The sequence below is a fragment of the Pteronotus mesoamericanus genome, unplaced genomic scaffold (assembly GCF_021234165.1).
Source record: "Pteronotus mesoamericanus isolate MK-2021 breed Mesoamerican mustached bat unplaced genomic scaffold, CSHL_Meso_final contig_221, whole genome shotgun sequence".
In the NCBI taxonomy this organism is placed as follows: Eukaryota; Metazoa; Chordata; class Mammalia; order Chiroptera; family Mormoopidae; genus Pteronotus; species Pteronotus mesoamericanus.
The window spans coordinates 2,908,323-2,928,978 of NW_026555092.1; the positions used below are offsets into that span (position 1 = coordinate 2,908,323).

General features: G+C 53.7%; 1 protein-coding gene across 1 annotated transcript in view; it reads left to right on the forward strand.

Moving 5' to 3' along the window:
• The window catches only part of EPHB2 (EPH receptor B2), a 169,827-nt gene extending 157,445 nt beyond the window's left edge, over positions 1-12,382 (forward strand). Inside the window, exons 9-16 of the mRNA XM_054571462.1 lie at positions 23-87; positions 5,407-5,529; positions 6,096-6,343; positions 7,294-7,509; positions 8,408-8,557; positions 9,772-9,965; positions 11,323-11,478; positions 12,003-12,382. Coding sequence (XP_054427437.1) covers positions 23-87; positions 5,407-5,529; positions 6,096-6,343; positions 7,294-7,509; positions 8,408-8,557; positions 9,772-9,965; positions 11,323-11,478; positions 12,003-12,111 — 1,261 coding nt within the window. The 3' untranslated portion in view covers positions 12,112-12,382. The remainder of the gene's footprint in view (positions 1-22; positions 88-5,406; positions 5,530-6,095; positions 6,344-7,293; positions 7,510-8,407; positions 8,558-9,771; positions 9,966-11,322; positions 11,479-12,002) is intronic.
• The last annotated feature ends 8,274 nt before the right edge of the window (positions 12,383-20,656 follow it).

A 20,656-nucleotide genomic window follows, 5' to 3' on the forward strand; every position in this document is an offset into this window, starting at 1 on the left:
CCCTTTGCTCTTGTTCCAGAAGACGGGGGTTTGAGCGTGCCGACTCGGAGTACACGGACAAGCTGCAGCACTACACCAGTGGCCACAGTATGTATTCCCAGCGGCGCTGGCACCCTCGGGCCCTTCACTGTCAGTTCCCTGGCAACGCCTCCAGCCTTCTTCCTTGCTGCAATCAGACCAAATGTCAAGCTATCCCCTGAACATGCCAAGCTCGCTGTCACCTCTCAGCCTTTGCACATGCTGTTCCCTCTCTCTGAGCATTCTCCCTGCTTCTTTTTACCTGAGTGTCTCTTACTCTCTCTCAGGCCTCATCACATACAAACCCCTCTGAGAAGGCTTCCCTGACCCCCACCCACCCGGGCCTTAGAGCCGGGGTCTGTGTTTGCACAGCGCCCCTTGCCTGGCCGCACTGCCGTGGCCATTCCCTTGTCTCTCCGACATTATAATGGGGGTGCCGGAGACCTGGAATCGTGTCTGACACTCACTATGGCCTCCCAGCCCCAGCACGCTTCCCACACATAGCAGTCACTAGACACATGTTTGTAGAATAAGCACAGGACCCGAGTGAGCTGATGAGGACCCTAGCCTCTGGCCTGGGAGGTAAGAGAGAAGAGAGGTGGGAGGCCCCCTATCATTCCTTCCTGGTAACTCCTCTGGTGACTACTCATCCCCACCCAGTGCCTCCATTCCCCCGCTACCCCATCCTACCTTTGGCCAGGGTTGAGAGCACACGGGCCTCAGACACCCAGAGCTATGGCCCCTCCCAAGAGGCCCAGCAGAGACAAAAGCAGAGTGTAGATACCTCCCCATTTGACCCTGACAGAACAGGCAGTCTGTGTGGAGGGTGGTGTGGAGGTGGGGAGAAGGTGTGTCTTAAGACCTCACTCAGCGAACAGGAATTCCAAGTGGGTCTAATATAGTTTTTCAAACTGTACTCAGTGGGGGACCCTACGCTTCCTTCAATGGCCACTGGGTAAGGGGGACCATCAGCATATCCACTCATTTGTCACGTATTTGTTGTGGCCTGCTATGTACGCCAGGCACTGTTATAGGTGCCGGGGACACACAGCAAATGCTGTGAATTCTTCATGGAAATTATATCCCTGTATCAGAGACAGAGGACAAAAAAGTACATGTAATTAATGTGTAAAGCATATGGTACATTAGAAGATGAAAGTGCTGTTGAAAAAAAGGCAAACAGGGTAACAGGATTGAGAGGGGTGGAGTCAGTGTTGCGTAAGGAGCAGGTGGCGGGGGAGTAAGCTGTGTAGCAATGACACAGGAAAGAGCGTCCCAGGCAGAGGGCACAGCCAGTGCAAAGCCCCTGAAGCTGGGGTGTCTGGAAGGTTCCAGAACAGCCATGGGGCCGGTGTCACTGGAGCAGAGTGAGGGGGCAGGAGGGGGAAGTATGAGAGGCCACAGCAGGCAGATTCTTGTCAGTTATAGTAGGGTTTTTATTCAGGGTGAAATGAGAAGCTTCTAGAAGGGTCTGAGCAAAAGACTGCCAGCTCTGAGTTACAGTTTCAACAGGACTTCCCTGGCTGCCATGAAGAAAATGCTCTGGAGAGGCTGAGGTGTTCCAGGCAAGGACAGAAGCAGGGAGACCCAGGAGGCGGCCGATAGTATAACCCAGGGATGACACGGCAGTGGCTAGACCAGGGTGGCAGCGGGGAGAAGATGGGAAGTGGTTGGATTTGACCTATTTTGAAGGTAGAGCCCCTGACTTTGCCGCAGGGTTCGATGTGGGGTGTACAAGAAAGGGCAGAGTCAAGGGATTCTAGATATTAAGCCTCTGGGCAAAACTCAGTTTGAAGTTAAATTCCTGGGCTTCACAATCGCTGTAGACATAAATATAAAAATGATTAAACCGTTAAAATTTCCAGAAGACAATTTAGGTAACTATTTAAACTGATACGTGGATGGAAAAGGGCCTTCTAGGCATAAAAGCAATGGAAGGATCACATGGAAAAGGCAGAAAAATTTAACTACACAGAAATAAAAATCACCTGTACATTAAAAGTCATAAATGACATTACGCCCTCCTATTCCCCAAGTAACAAAATCATGATCGTAGATGTGGCTAAACATATTGACTGTGCTCTATGAGCCGAGAATTATTTTAATGCTTTTCATGTATTGACTCATTTAATCCTTGTAGCTTCCCACTGTGAGTATGAGTAGACAGGCACATAGAGATCACCCAGCTGCTCAGGGCGGGAGCTGGGGTGTGAACCCAGGGTGTCTAACCCCAGAGGGCCCACTCGTAGCCACACTGCGCTGTCTACACCTGACTGAGCTAGAATTAGATAGGCTCGCACACGCTGTCACCTGGAGCCATTTGGGAGCATCACTATTTAGAGCTTGAGTCGTAACAAGAAAAAAGATGACAGCAGGGACTTGTTTTAAAAATAGACCCCAGGATTTGTCCATAGAGCAACACATTCTAAAGCTCAAGCTCACTCCCTGCATCTGAGCAGGACTCTGTTTTTTTTTTCAAAGCACTGGAACAGAAGGGGGTGTGGGTTCTGGGCATGCATATCTGGAAGCCCTGATACGAGGTAAAAAAAAAAAACAAAAAAAAAAACCATACAGACATCAGGACCGTAGGAGTAGGTATGGAGGCAGAGCTGCGGGAGCCTGAGGAGAAAGTATGAGTCTCCTCTGGAGGGATGCAGGCAGGCTTCACAGAGGAGGCGGCGTTTGATCTGGACACAGAGGAAGAGAAGGGTGTTCCAGGTGAAGGGAACTACCTGAACAAAAGCATGGAGGCAAGGAATTATGAGGTGTGTCCGGGGCCTCTGGGTGAATGATTCCTTTTTGCTGGCATGTAGGAGACCAGGAGCTGTTGGTGAGGCCCATCACTGAGGGCTTGGAATGCCAGGTGAAGGCACTGGCCTCTGTCCTATGAGCACTAGAGAGCCCTCCTTATCAACACTCCCGGCCAAGGCTTGGGGAGAGCGTCTGATCGGTTGGCAGCTCCTACTGTGCTTCTCCTTAGCTTCCTGAGCTGCCCTGGCAGAAAAGGCTTCCCCCAGTTCTGGTAGGAAGGAGGCTAAAAGTTAGTCCCCAAGACCCACAGGCTGGTCACTGAGTCTGAGCAAGCAAAAAGAAAAAAGAAAAAAGCAGCACCTCCAGAGAGCTCGTGTCCCTGCTCTGAGCGGGGCTGACTCGGGGAAGGAAGAGTCATGGCGGAATACTCCAGGAGGAGGACGCGTGGAGCAGATTGAGTTGGATTTCCACCAGAAGGCAGAGAGCATGGTGATTAAGAGTACAAGCCCTTGGCTCAAGTCTGGCAGACCTGGGTTCAAATCCTGGCTGTGCCCTTTGCTAGCTCTGTGGCCTTGGGCATACAACTTGCCTCTCAGAGCTGCAGTTTCCTCATGCGTGTAATGAGAATAATGATCCCTTCCTCCCAGAGTTGTCGGGCAGAGGAGATGGGATAATGCATATCAAGAGGCTGGCACAGTGTTGGGCACAGACAAAGGGCTCAGTAAGTGGCAGCTGCTATTCTATCTCTGTCATCTGGAGTCTGCTCAGCGCTACAGACATTGTGTGTCTATTGTGTGCACAGCTTTTTGCGGTGCGCCAGGGGAGGGAGGCATGGGGAAAGATCACATGCCCACCCCTCCTCCCAGGCTCCCACGGTCTAGGATGGTGGTTCTTAACCTCTTTGAGGTGGTGTGGTCTTAGGCTCCTCTGAGGCTGCTAAATGTTTTGGATACTATGGCCAGAGAATCAAAAGTTGGGGTATGTGTATATATAAAATTACAAGATAGGAAAATCTAGAAAAATCTATACTCAGGGATAGATTTTGGAAAACTTTTACTCTCAGCAATATTTATTTCCAGAGTGTTCGGGCTATCAGGAATATTAATTACTTTTCTAATTCAAAAAGGCAATAATAATAAATGCATTCTGTTTTAAGAGGTTACCAGACTCTAACCCCTGTCCCATCCCAAAACCTACCCTGGGACTTCCAGGTAGTTCACAGACTCAAATTAAGAAACCCTGATTTAAAGGGCTAGACAGACAAATAATCCAAAATAAAGCTCGCGTGTGTAAAAGCAGCAGTTGGCAAACTTTTCCATAAAGGGCCAGATAGTAAATACTTCAGGTTTTCAAGCCATATGGTCTCTGTTTTAACTACTTAACTCAGTCACTGTAATATGAAAGCAGCCACAGGCAAAGGGATGTGTCTGGCTGTGTCCCAATAAAACTTTATTTATAAAACCTTATTACGAAACAGATAATGGGCCAGTTTGTCAATCCCCCTTTAGAGGTTCTGCCTCCTAAATTCCTGGAATGACTGAAACAGAGGCTGAGAGTGGTCAACTAATATGTCCAAGGTCACACAGCTGAACAGGGTTGATGGCCCCACTCACCAACCAGCCAAGCTTTACTATGCCCCAAGGACTCTGGCTCCCAACTCCTAGAGCTGCTGTCAAAAAGTCACAGCTCCGGGAGCAGCAGGAGAGTGTGGGCAGGGAGCTGGGGAAACCAGAGGGAGGTCTGGGCTGGGGGAGGGCCAGATGGCCTGGGCGGCAGAAGGCCAGTTATCTCGGAGGCGCATGAAGGATGGATCCTCTTTCCCTTCTTTCAAAGCTTTTGTGGACTCCGCGCTGAGGTCAAAATTGAGTCTTTAATATCCAAGTCACCTCCTTCCTTCCTCTGCCTCAAAAAATAAAAATTCACAGCAGATCAAGAATTCATATATCCATGTCCTGCCTAAAGCTGATCATCGGGGAACTGGAGATCCAGGAAGGCTTAAGACTTGACTAATTGGGGGGACCCAGGAGGTGGTCCCAGGAGCCATGGGTACTCAGACCCTGGTGAGGCAGCCCTCCAGGCTCTGGGGCTGCTGAGGAGGGCTGAGGTAGCCAAAGTCTCCTGAGGGGAGCGGAGGCTTGAATTAGGCCTTGAAATATAGGGAGACCTCCTTGGCAGAAGCCCAAGAACGTGGTCTGTTGCCTGCTCTTTTGTTACAGTTCTCTCCCTTCCTTCTTGATTTCCTTTTCCTTTACTCTGGACCCCCTGCTTCTCTGTCAGGAGAGTGACAAACTTTTCCATCCTTTTCTTCCTTTTATGCCCACAGACATTGCTAATCAATCCTAATAGTCTTTCAGCAGCTCCAGGAATTCATTACAAGTCAGTCAGAGTTCGAACAAGAGCTAGAACCTAATTGCTATCCTTGCTGAGCAATCTGTTCCCCTCACCCTTCTTCTCAGTGTCCATCTGCTCACTAAGGCCCAGAGAGGTCGAGTGACCTGCATGGGGTTGCCCAGTGCTTAGGGGGGCCACATGGGAGTATATTTCCCTCTATATATAGGGGGATGGACTGGCTCTTGCCTTTCCATTTGTCTACATCTTGAGTCTGTGCATGTGACCAGGCCTGGTCTTATCCCCCAGTGACCCCAGGCATGAAGATCTACATCGACCCTTTCACCTACGAGGACCCCAATGACGCGGTGCGGGAGTTTGCCAAGGAAATTGACATCTCCTGTGTCAAAATTGAGCAGGTGATCGGAGCAGGTAGGCGGCTGGTGCTGTGGCCTCAGCCATGGGCAGGGTGAACACCCCAATGTGTGCTTCTCGGACAGAGGGTAGATGTGGGGCAGGAGCCGCAGAGAACACTCCAGGGCCTGGAAGTTCAGAATGCCTAAGGTGGAAAAGGTCCTCAACAGTCATCCAGTAAAAGTACCCCATCAACAGATAGGGAAACTGAGGCACGGGACTGGGGAGGAGCTTGCACATCACATCAGAGACTGAGCTGAGCCTGGAACCAGGTCTCCAGACTCAGTCAGTCCAGTGCTTTGTCCTTCACACCATTCATCCCCTGTCCCTCCCTCCCTCTCTCCAGGCTCCCCTGCCCCCTCGCCCGATGCCCACCCAAATACCATGGACAGCCATGAAGACTTTACTCTCACTCTTTAAGATGGCTGGGACTTTCTTGGGCCCCCATATTCTACAAAGGGGTTCTGTGTGCAAGAGGATGAGTTGGCCATTAAATAGGCCATAGGAGTGGAACTTACAGGGAACAGGGGGGTGACATTTCACCTGGCAAGTGACATTTTGCTTCTCTTGGTGTGTCTGTCCAGGGGAGTTTGGTGAGGTATGCAGTGGCCACCTGAAACTGCCAGGCAAGAGAGAGATCTTTGTAGCCATCAAGACGCTCAAGTCGGGCTATACTGAGAAGCAGCGCCGGGACTTCCTGAGTGAGGCCTCCATCATGGGCCAGTTCGACCACCCCAACGTCATTCACCTGGAGGGTGTTGTCACCAAGAGCACACCAGTGATGATCATCACTGAATTCATGGAGAATGGCTCTCTGGACTCCTTCCTCCGGGTAGGGGAAGCCAAGAGTGTCAGGGACCATGACTGGGGCAGGAAAAGGAGTGGTGGACATAGCTTCATACTGTCAGAACCTGAAAGGGTCTGCGAAAACATCTAGATCAGGAATGGCTGGCATGTTGCCACTTTCCATTCCCTTACCCACAGCAGGCATTGCTAATAAACCCCAGAAGTCTTTCCAACCACACACAAAGCAAATCTCAGAATCCTTCTCAATCCAGGAAACCACAACCAGTTGATCAGAGCTGGCATGGAACCTGAACGCTGTTGCCATCTCTGCTCTCAGACAGCCTTCTCATTATGCACAAGAGAAAAATGAGGTTCAAAGAAGGAGTTTGCCCAGGGTCGTCCAGAGGGCCAGGTCTCTTGACCTCTGGTCCAGAATTTTCACTGGATTTTGAATTCCTCCAAAGCAGTATAGGCCAGAGGGAGGAGTTCAGAGCACAGGGCCAACAGGAATGTTTCAGGCCCCCTAGGAGGTCGCAGTCAACCAGACAGACTAAGAACGCTGACCAGGAGTCAGAAGCACGCCATTGGACCCATTGCCGTTTAGCAAATATTTTTCAAGCGCCTAGTATGTACCAGGCCCCTTCCATGCACCCTCTCTTTTAACTCAGATTCCACTGGGAGGTGGATGTCACTTATCCCCATTTAACACACAGATGAGGAACCTGAGACTCAGAGAGACTAGGTCACTTGTCCAAGGTCGCATAGCTAGCAAGGGGTAGAGGCAGATTGAAACCAGCTGTGTCTGCTGCACAGTCTGTGATCTCTCCACCACCCTGAGTCTGTTCTCTCCTGTACCCATGGTCTCCAAGCACCTGAGCCCTTCCCACATGGAGCCTAGACCAGGGTGGCAGGGTCCTCGTTGACCATTGTGAAGGTGATCCAGAGTCCAATTCATGCCCTTCCATTTATTCTGCACTTTCTCCACCCTTCCTGAAGCAAAACGATGGGCAGTTCACGGTCATCCAGCTGGTGGGCATGCTGCGGGGCATCGCAGCTGGCATGAAGTACCTGGCAGACATGAACTACGTCCACCGCGACCTGGCCGCCCGCAACATCCTCGTCAACAGCAACCTGGTCTGCAAGGTGTCTGACTTTGGCCTCTCGCGCTTTCTGGAGGATGATACCTCGGACCCCACCTACACCAGTGCCCTGGTAAGATGGAGGTGGGAAACATTAGAAACTGTCAGGAAAAAGGGCGTACATATCCATCTCTCCCTGCCATGCGTTTTCATGGACACCTGCTCCTGCTGACGCTGTGCTGGGCCTGCAGATACAGGGACATAAACATGATTCCTGACCTCTTGAAGCTCACCGGGTGCTGGGGACACATGTACAGAGCAACATGAAGTGGCAGGGCTGTGGTTGACCAGGACACCAGCTTTTGGAGGCAGAGAAAGGCTTCCTAGAAGGGATGATGATGCCCAAGCTGAAAACTGAAGGGCCAGTAAAAGCTTGTCAGAGGTCATGTTCTCATGGCAAAGTGACACTGGAATACAGGCTGTGAGAGGAAAGGTGGTGAGCAAGAACGTGGGAGGATAGGCAGGGCCAGATCTCAGAGATCCTGAATGCCCACGCTCACAACCCTCTCCTGAAAGCAGTTAGAGGTGTTGAAGGGTTTTAAACAGAAAGGAATAGGACGCAGTCTCTGCCCTCAAAGAGCTCGGAGGTAGTGCAGTCGGAGCAAGGCGAGGAGCAAAGGACCCAAGCACTGCTCTGCGTGAGAAGCGCCTCCTTGATGGAGAGATATAGGGCCCAGCTGTAGGATTAAACAGAGCGAGCACCTCTTTGGGACTTAAGGAAAGACTTCAGAGGGACTTAAAAGATGAGAAGGAGGTTTCCAGAAGGCAGAGTGGGAAAAGGCCCTTCATGCTTTTAGAGGAATAGCACATGCAAATGCCTGGAGGTCGGAAGCAGTGAGAAGAGTTTGGGGAACTGAGATGCTTCACATGAGTCGTGCCGCGCAGGGAACGTGGTAGAAGCACGTGTATTGAGAGCAGAAGCCAGACTGGTCAGCCTCCCACCTCTCAACCCTCCTCGTTCTGTTGCACAGGGTGGGAAGATCCCCATCCGCTGGACGGCCCCAGAAGCCATTCAGTACCGGAAGTTCACCTCAGCCAGCGACGTGTGGAGCTACGGTATCGTCATGTGGGAGGTGATGTCCTACGGGGAGCGGCCGTACTGGGACATGACCAACCAGGATGTAAGTCACCGAGAAAGCACCTCTCTGACCAGCCAATCATGGAGGGGAGGATCTAGCATTCCTGGTCTTTCGGTCATCTCCGGGAGAGTGGGAGCAAGGGCTCTGAGATCCCAGGCCAGGGCAGGGCCCAGATCTGATTCAGGCCCTGCACGGGTCCTGTCTGCACAGGACTTTCCAGGGGTCAGGAGTAGGAAAAGTCCATCAACAAATCAGCAGATCTTTAGGATGTATTCACCTCGTGGCCAGCCCTGAATGAGACTATGTCTGCCACTTAGGTGTTTAATTTGGGGGCAATATGATTATACCAGGAACCAGATGGAGTTATCAGGAACTGTTATAATCAGGTGCTAAACTGGAGAAGGCAGGTGTAGAGGCAAGAGCAGCGTGGGCAAGATCAGCCAGGAAGCCTTCATGGGACAGGGCACTCACACAGTGCGGGACTTGCAGGCGTGAGGGATCCCAGTGGAAGAAGCAGCCTGAGCCGTGGCCCAGCAGTGGGGTGAGGGGGGGTTGGGTTGGGGAGCAGTGGAGAGGAAAGCTGGTTGGAAATGTTGGTGAGGTTCAGCAATGGGGTGTTTGAAAGTCAACTTGAGGCATTCCAATTTACAACAATGCAGAGTAAGGAGTACTTGAAGAAGCTTCTTGAATAGGGAGGGTGACCCCCTGCCCCCCCACCGTCAAGCTGGGAAGATGAGTCTGGCCCTGATGGGGGGACAGATCGGAGGGGGCGTTGGAGCTCCTTTTTCCCTGACAGAGGAGCCAGTTGGGGGAAATGGGAAGGGGGTACAAGGCTGTGCTATGAGGCCTGACAAGGAAGGTGTCTCTCACTTGGAGTTGTAAATGGCACTAAAATCAAGAGTGTGGTCACTCTGGGGTCAAGCGTCAGCAGGAGGAGTCCTCAGTACCATCAAAGCCAGGAGAGGGCTCAGAGGCAGGAGGGAGGGTAGGTCCTGGGAAGCTAGTGCAGGGTTCTGGAGCTCTCATGTCCCAATATTGGGGCAGGGGGAGGCAAGCCCCCAGCCGCCGGGTCAGATTGATGCTATCTATCCCTGGTGGCCACCCAGGTGAGGTGCATCCCTGGGGCTGCCTGGAAGAGGTGGAGGGCAACCAAAGAGGCGTGTTCTGAAGCGCACTGGGGGCAAGATAGGCCAGGCCGGAGGGCAGATGCTCTTACCCACCCGCCCAGCCCCACTCAGCGCTTGTGTTGTCCCCAGGTAATCAATGCCATAGAGCAGGACTACCGGCTGCCACCGCCCATGGACTGCCCAAGCGCCCTGCACCAGCTCATGCTGGACTGCTGGCAGAAGGACCGCAACCACCGGCCCAAGTTCGGTCAGATCGTCAACACGCTGGACAAGATGATCCGCAACCCCAACAGCCTCAAAGCCATGGCGCCCCTCTCCTCCGGGTATGGCCTGGCCCTGCCCTCTCTCTGTATGGCCCTGCTGCAGCTGGCCCTTAGCCTCTGCAAATACCCTCCCACCCCAGCTCCCCCTGCTGCAGGCAGATGCTCTGCCTAAGTGAGGCGGGGAAGGATAGTTTGCTGGGCGTCCATACTCCCTTGAGTGCAGAGGAGTGCAGGACACAGTGCCTGCTGGGTGGTCGGGGAAGCACTTTTAAAGCATGGTCAGATGGGACACCATTGATAAAATTAGCAGAATCTTCGTTGGTGAATAGGTTTACTCATCACCAAGTTTCCTCCCTAACTACCCACACACTCAAACCTGTACTCTCCGACTTGCGTTTGGGTCCTCTTTGACACAGCCACGCACACACAAGAACATAGTCCTACACATATGCACACACACAAGAACATAGTTCTAATCATATCCATGAACATGGGCCCAAATGCTCATGCTTATGTTCACACACACACACACACACACACACACACACTCTAACACAGGGACACACACCCATTCTCAGACCCACACTTACACACATCCATAGGGACCTGAGCGCACAGTGTGTACTCACCCCCCACACTGGCCTGTAGCCACCACTGCCTTGCTTGGGCGCTGCCACAGGCCCCACCCATGATCCTCCACTTTCCGGGTCCCTCACTCACACAGGGATTCTGAGGGGCAGGTGTCCAGTCAGATGTCCTCAGGGTCCAGGGCTGGCTGTGTCCAGAGACTTTTTGGGCCCAAGCCCTTCACCTGCCAAGTTCTTGTGGCCAACAGATCTTTGTGTCCGCCTCTACCTGTCGCTTCTCACCTTGACCCTGAGTCAGCGGCTCCGGACTCTCCAGATACAAGTACTGTGAGCTTTTAGTCTAATGAGGGTCATTTCACTCAGAGCCAGCCAGGAAGTCGTTCCCATTAATGGACTAGCTTTGTCTGAACTTTGGAGATGTGGTCCACAAGACAGCTTCCTATGGCACAACCAGGGTGCACAAGGTTGGAGAATGGCATTGGAGGCAGAGACAGGGAACAACCAGCACTTAGTCCAGCTGAGCTCCCTCCTGCTGAAACCAGAAGTGTAAAGGGGGTGTCCCGCCTCACCCATGGGCCAGCCTCTCAGCAGTCCCTACAGAGACTTCCCCAGACTTTCCAGGTCGCCCAGCTTTCTCATACACATACATGTGTGCACATTTGCACGGGTTCAAATGCACACCTACCCACACAGAAGTACATGCATACACACTCACCTGTGTTCACGCTGATGGATGCACACGTGCAGGTACAGCGGCAGCCCATCCTTTTCCTTACCCCCGTCCCCGCATGTGCCCTGACCCACCGTCTCTGTTGCCCACCCCACCCTAGGATCAACCTGCCGCTGCTCGACCGCACGATCCCGGACTACACCAGCTTTAACACAGTGGACGAGTGGCTGGAGGCCATCAAGATGGGGCAGTACAAGGAGAGCTTCGCCAACGCTGGCTTCACCTCCTTCGATGTCGTCTCACAGATGATGATGGAGTAAGTGCCTAGCTGCCTGCACTCACCCTACCAAGTGGGGGGCCCCAGAAAATGAAAAATAGACAAAGTCCCAGCAGGAATATGGGGACCAAGGAGTGATCACACCGGCCAACTTTGGAGTCACATTCCCATCAACACCCAGGCCTGCCTTCCACCTACTGGCTGTGTGATCTTGGGCAAATCACAGAACCTCCCTCAGCCCCAGTTTTTTCCTCTGTAAAACTGGGGGTTTGTAGGAAGACCAGAGGAGATACAGGCCAAAGGAGTAAATGCAGGTTCCCTTCCCCTTCCCCAAAGCAGAGGGGACAAGCGCATCTAGGTGCCCTGACTCTAGCCACGGGCCCCTTCTACCTCACATAGTCCCTCACTTCAGCTCGGGAAGCCTGCCCACTCCCCCACGCCCCTCCCCCCTTCCCTTACCCTCTTTGGCAGGAAACCCCAGGAGAGGCCCAGACAGCTCTCCACCTGGCCCGAAGTCCCCTCCACCCCCACATTTCCCTAACACACATGCTTCTCTCCCAAAGGGACATTCTCCGGGTTGGGGTCACCTTGGCTGGCCACCAGAAAAAAATCCTGAACAGTATCCAAGTGATGCGGGCACAGATGAACCAGATCCAGTCTGTGGAGGTTTGACGTTCACCAACCTCGGCTCACCTCTTCCTCCAGGCCCTGCCCCCTCCCCCCCACACGCTGGCCCCCCTGGTTCTCTGACCACTGAAGGGTCAGCCACCTGCCAGGAGGCCACAGCAACAGGAAGAACCAAGCAGCGTGCCAGCCACCAGACGTCACCAAGAACACGTGGAACTCAGATGATGGAAAAAAAATGGGAATGGGGGCAAAAGAAAATAGATCCTGGGAGGGGGCGGGGAAATACAAGGAATATTTTTTAAAGAGGATTCTCTTAAGGAAAGCGATCATTGTTCTTGGGGGGGGAAAAGGGCTCGGGAGAGTCGTGCGATTTGTCCAGTTGGAGACCAGAAGCAGTTTCTCTCCAGCTCCCTCTGGGGAGGCGACCTGGCCGGAGCCAAGGAACACTTTCAGGAAAATAAATGTGAAGGGGAGAGACCAGGGCCACCCTCCTCTCCTGTCCCCAGGCTGCTCCTTCAAGCTTTGCTCAACAGCCATGTGCCCGGCAGACAGACGGGCAGCCACTGGGCACCACTCTGGGAACATCCACTCCTGCTGCCACTGGGCAAACAGAAGAATTTTCTCATCTTTGGAGAATATTTTAGAAACTCCAGTGAAAGAGACTTGCTTCTCCTGTTGGCTCATGGGGCTGAAAAGGGACTCCTGTCTTCCTGGGTCAGGGAGCACACAGGGACACCAGAAAGGCCAGCCTTCCTGAGGCTGGCCACCCCCCAGGTCGGCGGCTCCACGTCCGCGTCACGCCCACAGCCGGTGGCCCGGCCCGCTGAGTGCCCACTCCCGACAGCCCCCACCTGGAGGACTGACGCTGCAGTGACTGCCATCAGCTACGACTGCCACTGAGGAGGGTGGATCCTGCATCTGGGTTTGTTTACAGCGATCCGTGGACTGGGGGTATTTTGGTCAGGGGTGAATTTGGTTTGGGGGTTTGTTTGTTGGGGTTTTTTTTTTAATGACAATGAAGTGACACTTTGACATTTCCTACCTTTTGAGGACTTGATCCTTCTCCAGGAAGAAGGTGCTTTCTGCTTACTGACTTAGGCAATACACCAAGGGCGAGATTTTATATGCACATTTCTGGATTTTTATATGGTTTTCATTGACACCCTTCCCTCCTCTCCCTGAATAGAGTTCCCACCCGCTGCCAGGCCTCACCAAAGCCAACTGCCACAGGGCCATCTGGGCCATTCACAGACTGAGATTTGGGCAGAGGTGGGGGCCAAGGTGGAGCAGCATCCCCTCCCCCAGGACTGTTTTTGAAAGCAACAGTTTGAGCAGGAAGTACAGGCTCTGAGGCTGCAGAGCCAGAATCCTCCACCCACTTGTCCACTCTCCTGCCCTAGTATATCCAGTACTTTCCAGGCAAATAGGCCCCTTTGAGGTTCCTGAATGCCCTCCGATGGCCAGAGCCCAGTTACCCCTCTGGGAGCCTAAACCCGGCTGCATCGGAGGCCCAGGCTCTTTCACTGTGATATCCCAGCCTCCAGAGCATCACCCTCAGAGACGTCCAGGCATGCGCCTTTCCTCCCAAGGAGAAAGTGCGTGGTTGCTCTCCCACCCGCTTCCCTCCTCCGGACCGCTGCCCAGATTGGAAGGGTCTTGGCCATAGGAAAACCCATCCGCCAAGGGGTCTGGCCAGTCTCCCTCCTATGAGCAAACGCAGGCACCTGAGTGGACCAATTGGTTAGTGAATTGAATGGAAATAAACACTTTAGTTATAAAATGACCCTTGTTCTCTGTAAGTTCCAAGAGAGAGACATTGGCACCCTTGGAACTTGTCAAGTGACCTGTGATGCTCTTCTAAGGGACCCCCTTCAGGGTCATAGAAGGCCCAGAGCTAAGGAAACACATGGAGAACACTAAAGTCCATGTGGCCTTTCCAGCTCTGGCTTATCAGAAGCACGGGCAATGACAGAAGTGATTTGGAAGTGGCTCAGAACTTGGCATTCGGTGCCTCTGCAGGAGGCGTCAGGAGCAGGGATTTGGCCGGTGCACTCAGCTCACCTGGGCCAGGGGAAGGGGGTCCGGGCATTCGGTGGGCTGTGACAGTGGGAGTGTGGGGGTTCCGGAGTGCTCATGGACCCCCAGTTAAAGCCTCAGGAACGATGACCTTATCCTGATCAACTAATCTCCATGCAAATGGGCTCCTACTCACATCCAGTCAGGATTCTTTATATAGAAGGAAGAGGCAGGGAATCTGAAGAGGGGAAAGCAGGGATATCTCATCTCAGGACCTATCCCTTTGTCCATGGGAGACTGACCAGTGGGGAAGATGAGGGTCGCAGGTGGCCAGCTAAGGCTCCTCGGTAGTCTGAGAGAGCATCCAGCGTGGGCCAGCCTATCACTCACCTGTTCTCCAGAGCCTGAGATGCAAAGGGAAGGGATTAGAGGAGAGAGCATGCCTCCCCAGGAAGGGGGTGGGGGAGCAGAGCAAGCCACAGGGAAGGCCTTGGCCGGTTTCCCCAGAACTGACCGGCCTTGGCCCAGCCGGCCGCCCTTTGTGCCCCAAAGATGCCCAGCACGGGTGACAGCTGTCCGAGTACACAAGGTCACCTTCTGGAGGGAGCTGCCCTGATGCTCTTCAGATTAACTCTGTCTCGTCCACCTGCACCCCTCCCCACAACTGCTCTGGGGGCCCCACAGGGATCTGGCACTCAGTGCTTCCTGTCAGATGGCTTCCTGTCCTAAGCCGCTAGGCTGGTGTCTGCTAGCCAGCACGTGTGCCCATCCGCCCTCCAGGGCCCCGAGTCCTCCGTGGTCCTGGGCGCCCACGTGCCCGCTTCTCAACAGTAAGGGTGCTACCCCGACCCTGTGGGTCTCCATTTCAGGGCAACAGATGTCACTGTGACCATTTGGGGTGCACGTGGACGTCTGCCTCTTGCTGCTGGAGCAGCTCCCCCTACCACCTCTTGCTTGCTTCTCGGCAGGGAGTGGCCGGCCTCGCTGCTCACCCAGGCGGCTCTGAGCCACCGCCCGCTGCCTGGTTACTAATCCTTTCCTGGCTCCAACGTCCCAAGTGCCAGCCCCACCTGCCCAGCAGTGTGAGAGAGGTTTCCGGCTGCTCTGCACACAGTTGGTACTTGAGGAGAGAAAGCTGCCTTGTGAACACGGGCCAGGGCACCGTGGAAATGGGACCAGCTGCTCTAAAGAGGGTGTGACAAGCAGATCTTCAGAGGGCCAGGCTGGGTGACAGAGCCGTGCCATCACCTCCGCTCCAACTGCTCCAGAAGCCCCCAAAATGAGCTACTGTTGACAATCAGCAGCCTTCTCCTTTGGGGGGGCGATATTGTCTATCAACTGGTAAGATGTAGTCAGGCCCATCAGAATAAATGATGGCAGCGTAGGGAACACTTCAGGGACTCGGGGCAGTGGCTGTTTACTAACCAGTGGTGCCTCCTGCTCAGATGGCATCAACTGGACTTTGCCCACTTTTCTAGTTGGTCCCCACACTGCCGCTGCTCAGGGAGCTCTCTGTCACCCCCTGGTGTACAGTCACTAGCCTTGCGCCCCTCTGGAATCGGGCTCATCTCCAGAAGACCGGGAGCCCCCTCCTCTGCCCGGCTCTTCCTCACACCTGGCTGAGGCACAGAAGGGGCCCGGGCCCCAGGCCACCCTGCCCCTCAACCCTCCCCGACAGTGCCGGGCCCTTGGCCACTCCTGGCTCTCTCCTGGGCGCCTGTAGTTCCAAGACGGTACCAAAGGATGGAAGACTCTTGCCAGGGAAAGTAATGTAACCGCATTCAAAGGACAGGATGCCACCTGTTGCTAGGGAAGATGCACCCTGCCACCAGATGAGCCCCTGATTCCAGAGTGGCAGCCTTGCTTTTGTCATTAACTGAAGACATGGATCTGGGCATTTCACTGAACCTCAGTCTCCCATCTGTAAAAAGAGAGGACTGGACCGGGTGAGCTGGGAGTGAAAAGTATTTTATACACCACAGTCCTGTGAAAGCGACTATTTCCTCCCATAGATGGGGAGAAACTGAGGCTCAGAGAGGGGAAGTAGCTCTCTCAGGATTACCCAGCCAGGAAGGGACGGAGCAAGGTCATGTTTATCTGCTTCCAGTGCCCACTCCACACACTCAATCAGAGGACATACAGCACTTGGTGTCTGATGCTGGCTGGTAAGAGAAGGGAAAGCTCAAATGGGCTGGGGTTGTCAGGGAGGGCTTCAGCGGGGAGGCTGTCTTGAAAATGACAGCAGCTGAGAGCAAGGTCATTCCAGGTGGGAGGCAGAGTAAAACCAAAGATGCAGAGGTTGGAATGCTCGCAAAGTGAGGAGCTGGGTGGGCACGGGCCAGAGAGAGTAGGGTGGGGTGAGGCTGATGTACTAAGAAGGTGAGGCAGTTTGGACGTGACACACAGTCCAGCCACAGCAGGTTCTTGAGCAGGAGAGTAGCTGAGTGAGCGTCCGGTGCTAGGAGTCAGTTCAGCCACTGGGTGGGGGCAGGATGCCTCACAGCTTCCCCCTGTCCGGGGAAGAACAGCCCCCTGGAGAAATCCTCATGTATTCCAGGAGAATCAGGCCTGCTGTTCCGTTATCCATCCTCACTCACTGACGCAGATAATGCAAAGCGTCACTTCAGCTGCTCGGAACAGCAGGGTTGGATTTGGTGCTACCGGGTTCTTAATTCGGCTGTGTTTGACTGATACCGTCCCCATTCCTCCAGGCCTCTCAGAGCGGCCGGACACTGACCAGAGCTGAGTAAGATGTGGGTGGCAGTACTGGCCTGGGCAGGCAGGCAGCGGACATGGCAGAGTCCCCAGGGGACCGAGCCGAGCGCTGGTGCCAGTAGGAGCTGGAGGTTGGGTGGTGGCATACAAGCCACTTAGGAATGCCATCTCTGCCTTGGTCACCCTGGCCCTGGTGGGATCACCCAGCCAGCTTGGGAAGGGTTGGGGGTTTTTTGGGGTGTTTTTTTTTTTTACAACAGCCTGTGCGGCTGGGGAAACCCAGAGGGAAGCTAGGGAGCCGCTCTGCGCACGCGCACACACCACCTGCCGGCCTTGACCCAGCCTCCCAGGAAATCGGTCGTGCCATAAAACAGCACGGCCAACAGCCTCAAAGCGGGCCGTCTTCCCTTCACAGAAACCAAGGTCTGACTGCTGGTCCCAGGAAGTGACTTGGCCTCTGTTCTGTGGCACAGGAAAGCTCAGGGGCACCCCACTGGAGGCGTGTTGCAGGAGGCCAAGGCCGTAGGGATCTCACTAATCACTGAACACTTACCATGTGTCAGGCCCCATGTGTAGGGATCTTATGGACGCTGCCTGCCCCGCTCTGCAGGGGAGGAAACAGAGCCCCAGAGGTGGTGCCCGAGGGATCCAATCTCTTTCCCACCTCCCGGGATTTCTCAGAATTTTTGCCATTGCCCACCTGTGGCAGAATCTCCTGTTCTTGTTCAGCCCCCAGACTCGCAGTCTCCTGCCCAGCCCCCTAAATCAGAGTCCCCAAGGTCAGGCCCAGGGGCCTCTGTTTTTAAAAAGCTCTTCCAGGAGATTTCTCCAGACTGAAATCCTCTCTTCAGTTTCCCCACGATGACCTGTGCCCTGATGTCTGCAGAGAGAGGGGCTGGTGTAGACAGGGATTAGGGAAAAGCAGGACATCGTCAGATAAGATGCCCAAACTCAGACATGGATTAGGACCACAAAGCAGGGGTGGGGCTGAATGTCAGGAATGTGTTCAGATGGAGCTAAGCTTTCAGGAAAATTAGAAAGACCCCCAGACCCTGAGTCTGTCTGAGTGTAGCTTCCCAGCATGAAGGCTGCCTCAGGAAAACTGATATAGCAAGAAAAAGCAAGAACATAACACTTCAGAGCAGCCCGGCAGACCACCCAGGACCACCTTATGGAGACCCCACAGGCCCCAAGGCCACAATCCAGGCCTGTTCACTCAACACCTGGCCAGGTGGGCCGGGCAAAGACAAAATGGGGCTTCCAGCTGGACCTGGAGCTTCATATGCCCCCCCATCACCACCCCTCCCCCCAACTCAGACTAAGACATGGGGCTTTCCCCGGAGGAGGGTGAGGGAATGGAGGTCCTGTTCTCTATCAGGTCTAACAGCCTCTGTTAGAGGAGAGGAACGGGGTGGAGGCAGGGAGGAGGTCAGAGCCAGGACCACATACACTCTGGGGACCCTGCCAAGTCTTGAGATGCCAAGAGTCCCAGGATTCTAACGTTCCATGGGTAAAAGGTTCCAAGACTCTAAGGTTGCAAAAGCCTATAATTCTACGATTCCAATGGAAAGATTCCATTTTTAATACTCTATCACTGTATGATTCTATGCTGCTAATTCTTGATACTTCAAGTCCCATTGTTCATGGTTGGCCCCCAAACCTGAGGACCCGGCACAAAGAGCAAGCGCAAACGAGAGAGAGAGAGGTGGCGAGGGCGAAAGCTGAAAACAAATATTAACAACAGCTCCATCCTTTGAATCTGAGTCAGAGGTGGACCTTGACAAGGGCAAAGATCCTTCTTGTGAGGCTGAATTTCTCTTTCTGGTAGACTGGCAGGATCGCCCCCACCTGGCTGCCCCAGCTGAGCAAAGCCCCATACAGGCCACAGTGCCCACTGGCCGCTGGGCTAAATAGCTCAGCTCAGGAGCCGAGGAGGGGCCCTGCTAGCTAGGTCTGAGGAGGCATTCATTTGGAGTAGAATCCACCCACCCTCCAAAGAGGAGGCTGGGAGCCTGGGATATGCTGAAGAATCTTCCCTAGGTACACCACCTTCCAATGCAGAGCCAGTCTGCCAATCTTTTCTTTCTTTCTTTCTTTTTTTTTAACACTGAGCAACCATAGGGTCTTGCTGCAAACCCCAGAGCCAGATGCCTTCCTGCTGACAACTCGGGGTACAGCATCATGTCCATACAGTCCCTGTCCCATTCCAAGGACCATTTCACCCTTTCTGGTTGAGGCTACTGCCTATGGGATCTGGCTGGCCAGCCAAGGAGGTGCCTCCGGACGGCTTAGAGCTCAGAAATCAGTCTGTTTGCTTTCCCTCCCGTGGACAGGGACTCTGGCAGGCAGGGGACACGAAGTCAAGCCTCGGAGGCTGGCCCAGGGCAGGCCTGGCAGGAACCTCGCTCACAGCCAGCCTCTTTGCAGTGCAGAGAAGAGCAACAACTGGCTGGTCAGACTCAGCCCCAAATCCGAATCCTAGCTGCTACTTCTTGAGTCCCAACAATGTGCCAGGAGCTATGCTTACCTTTTTATACACAGTGTCTCACTTAATCCTCCCAGAGCTCTGGGAGGGGTGCAGTTGTTTTTCCTGCTCCACAGACTAGGAAACCCAGAGGCGGGCATGGGGGCTCTCCCGGGTCGCACAGCCAGCCGGTGGTCTCTGACCCAGCCCCCGCCCTCACAGTCACTGTGCATGCTGCTATCACTCAGCCCCTCTCCACTGTCAGACGCTTTCCCAGTCAAACCCCAGATCTCCAGGGGGCACTCTCTTTGGGGGCATTTGGACATCCTAACCTCCTAGAGCCTCTGCCTGAGCCACTGTCCTGGGCTACCCTCCCCCTGCCCAAGATGTTTGCTCCAGCCTGGGCCATTCAGGCCAGAACTCTCAGCCAGGAGGATGCGGGGGAGTGTTTGGCAGGGTTTCACAGACCCCTGTTTCCTCTGGTCATAAACATGGCCAGATAACGTTGGGGGATGGGGAGGTGATGCGGCTGTGGTTCCAATGGCCATGAGTCAGCCCTGGACCCCCACTGCTGTGACCAAGGAAATTTCACCAGCTCTGTCCATGGGCCTCTGGCCCTGTTACTCCAATGCCTTTGTAGGAGCATTTTTAGCAGAACCATTTTTTTTTTCCAAAATAAATGTGAATTGTAAAAATTACCACTTGGACTCACAAGGTTTTTGGGGTGTTTTTTTTTTTGGTTTGGTTTGGTGTTTTTGCTGAGGTTCCCCAGGGAACAAATGGGGGCTCCTAGGGGTCCTCGGCAAGGCGGCACAGCATGGCTTGGGGCTTTCCAGGGCTAAGGATGAGGCCGGGGCTAGGGCTGGGGCTGAGGCTGGGGCTGAGGCTGGGGCTGAGGCTGGGGTGGGGACTCGGCCTGGGCTGGGCAGGGGCACTGAATTGGAGCAGTAACTCCTAAGTGTGCTCAGAATACACATTCTTGTTGAAGAGCCTGAGCTCTACTGCCAGGGGTCCCAGGGTTTGAATACCAACTCTGTCACTTGTTACCTTTGTTTCTGTGGAGAAGTCACATAAATGCTCCAAGTCTCATTTTCATGTTAGTAAAATGGGGCAGTAATATCTAACTCCCAGCGTGTAGGTGAGGCTTAAATGAAATGAAGCGGGTCAAGTGCTCAGCACCCACAAATGCTGGCTCTTAGGGTTTGTCTGGGAAGCCTAAGGGCCCGTGTCTCTCATACACTCAGCTGTGTTCTCCACGAGCAGGTCAATGCCTGACCTACAACAGGATCCCAATAAACGTTTGTCAAACAAATGTCAGTTGAAGTTCTTCTTAAAAAAAAAAAAAAAGGAAGGGGGCATTTGGGGAGGGTTCATTAGGCAAATTTTGAACTTGGG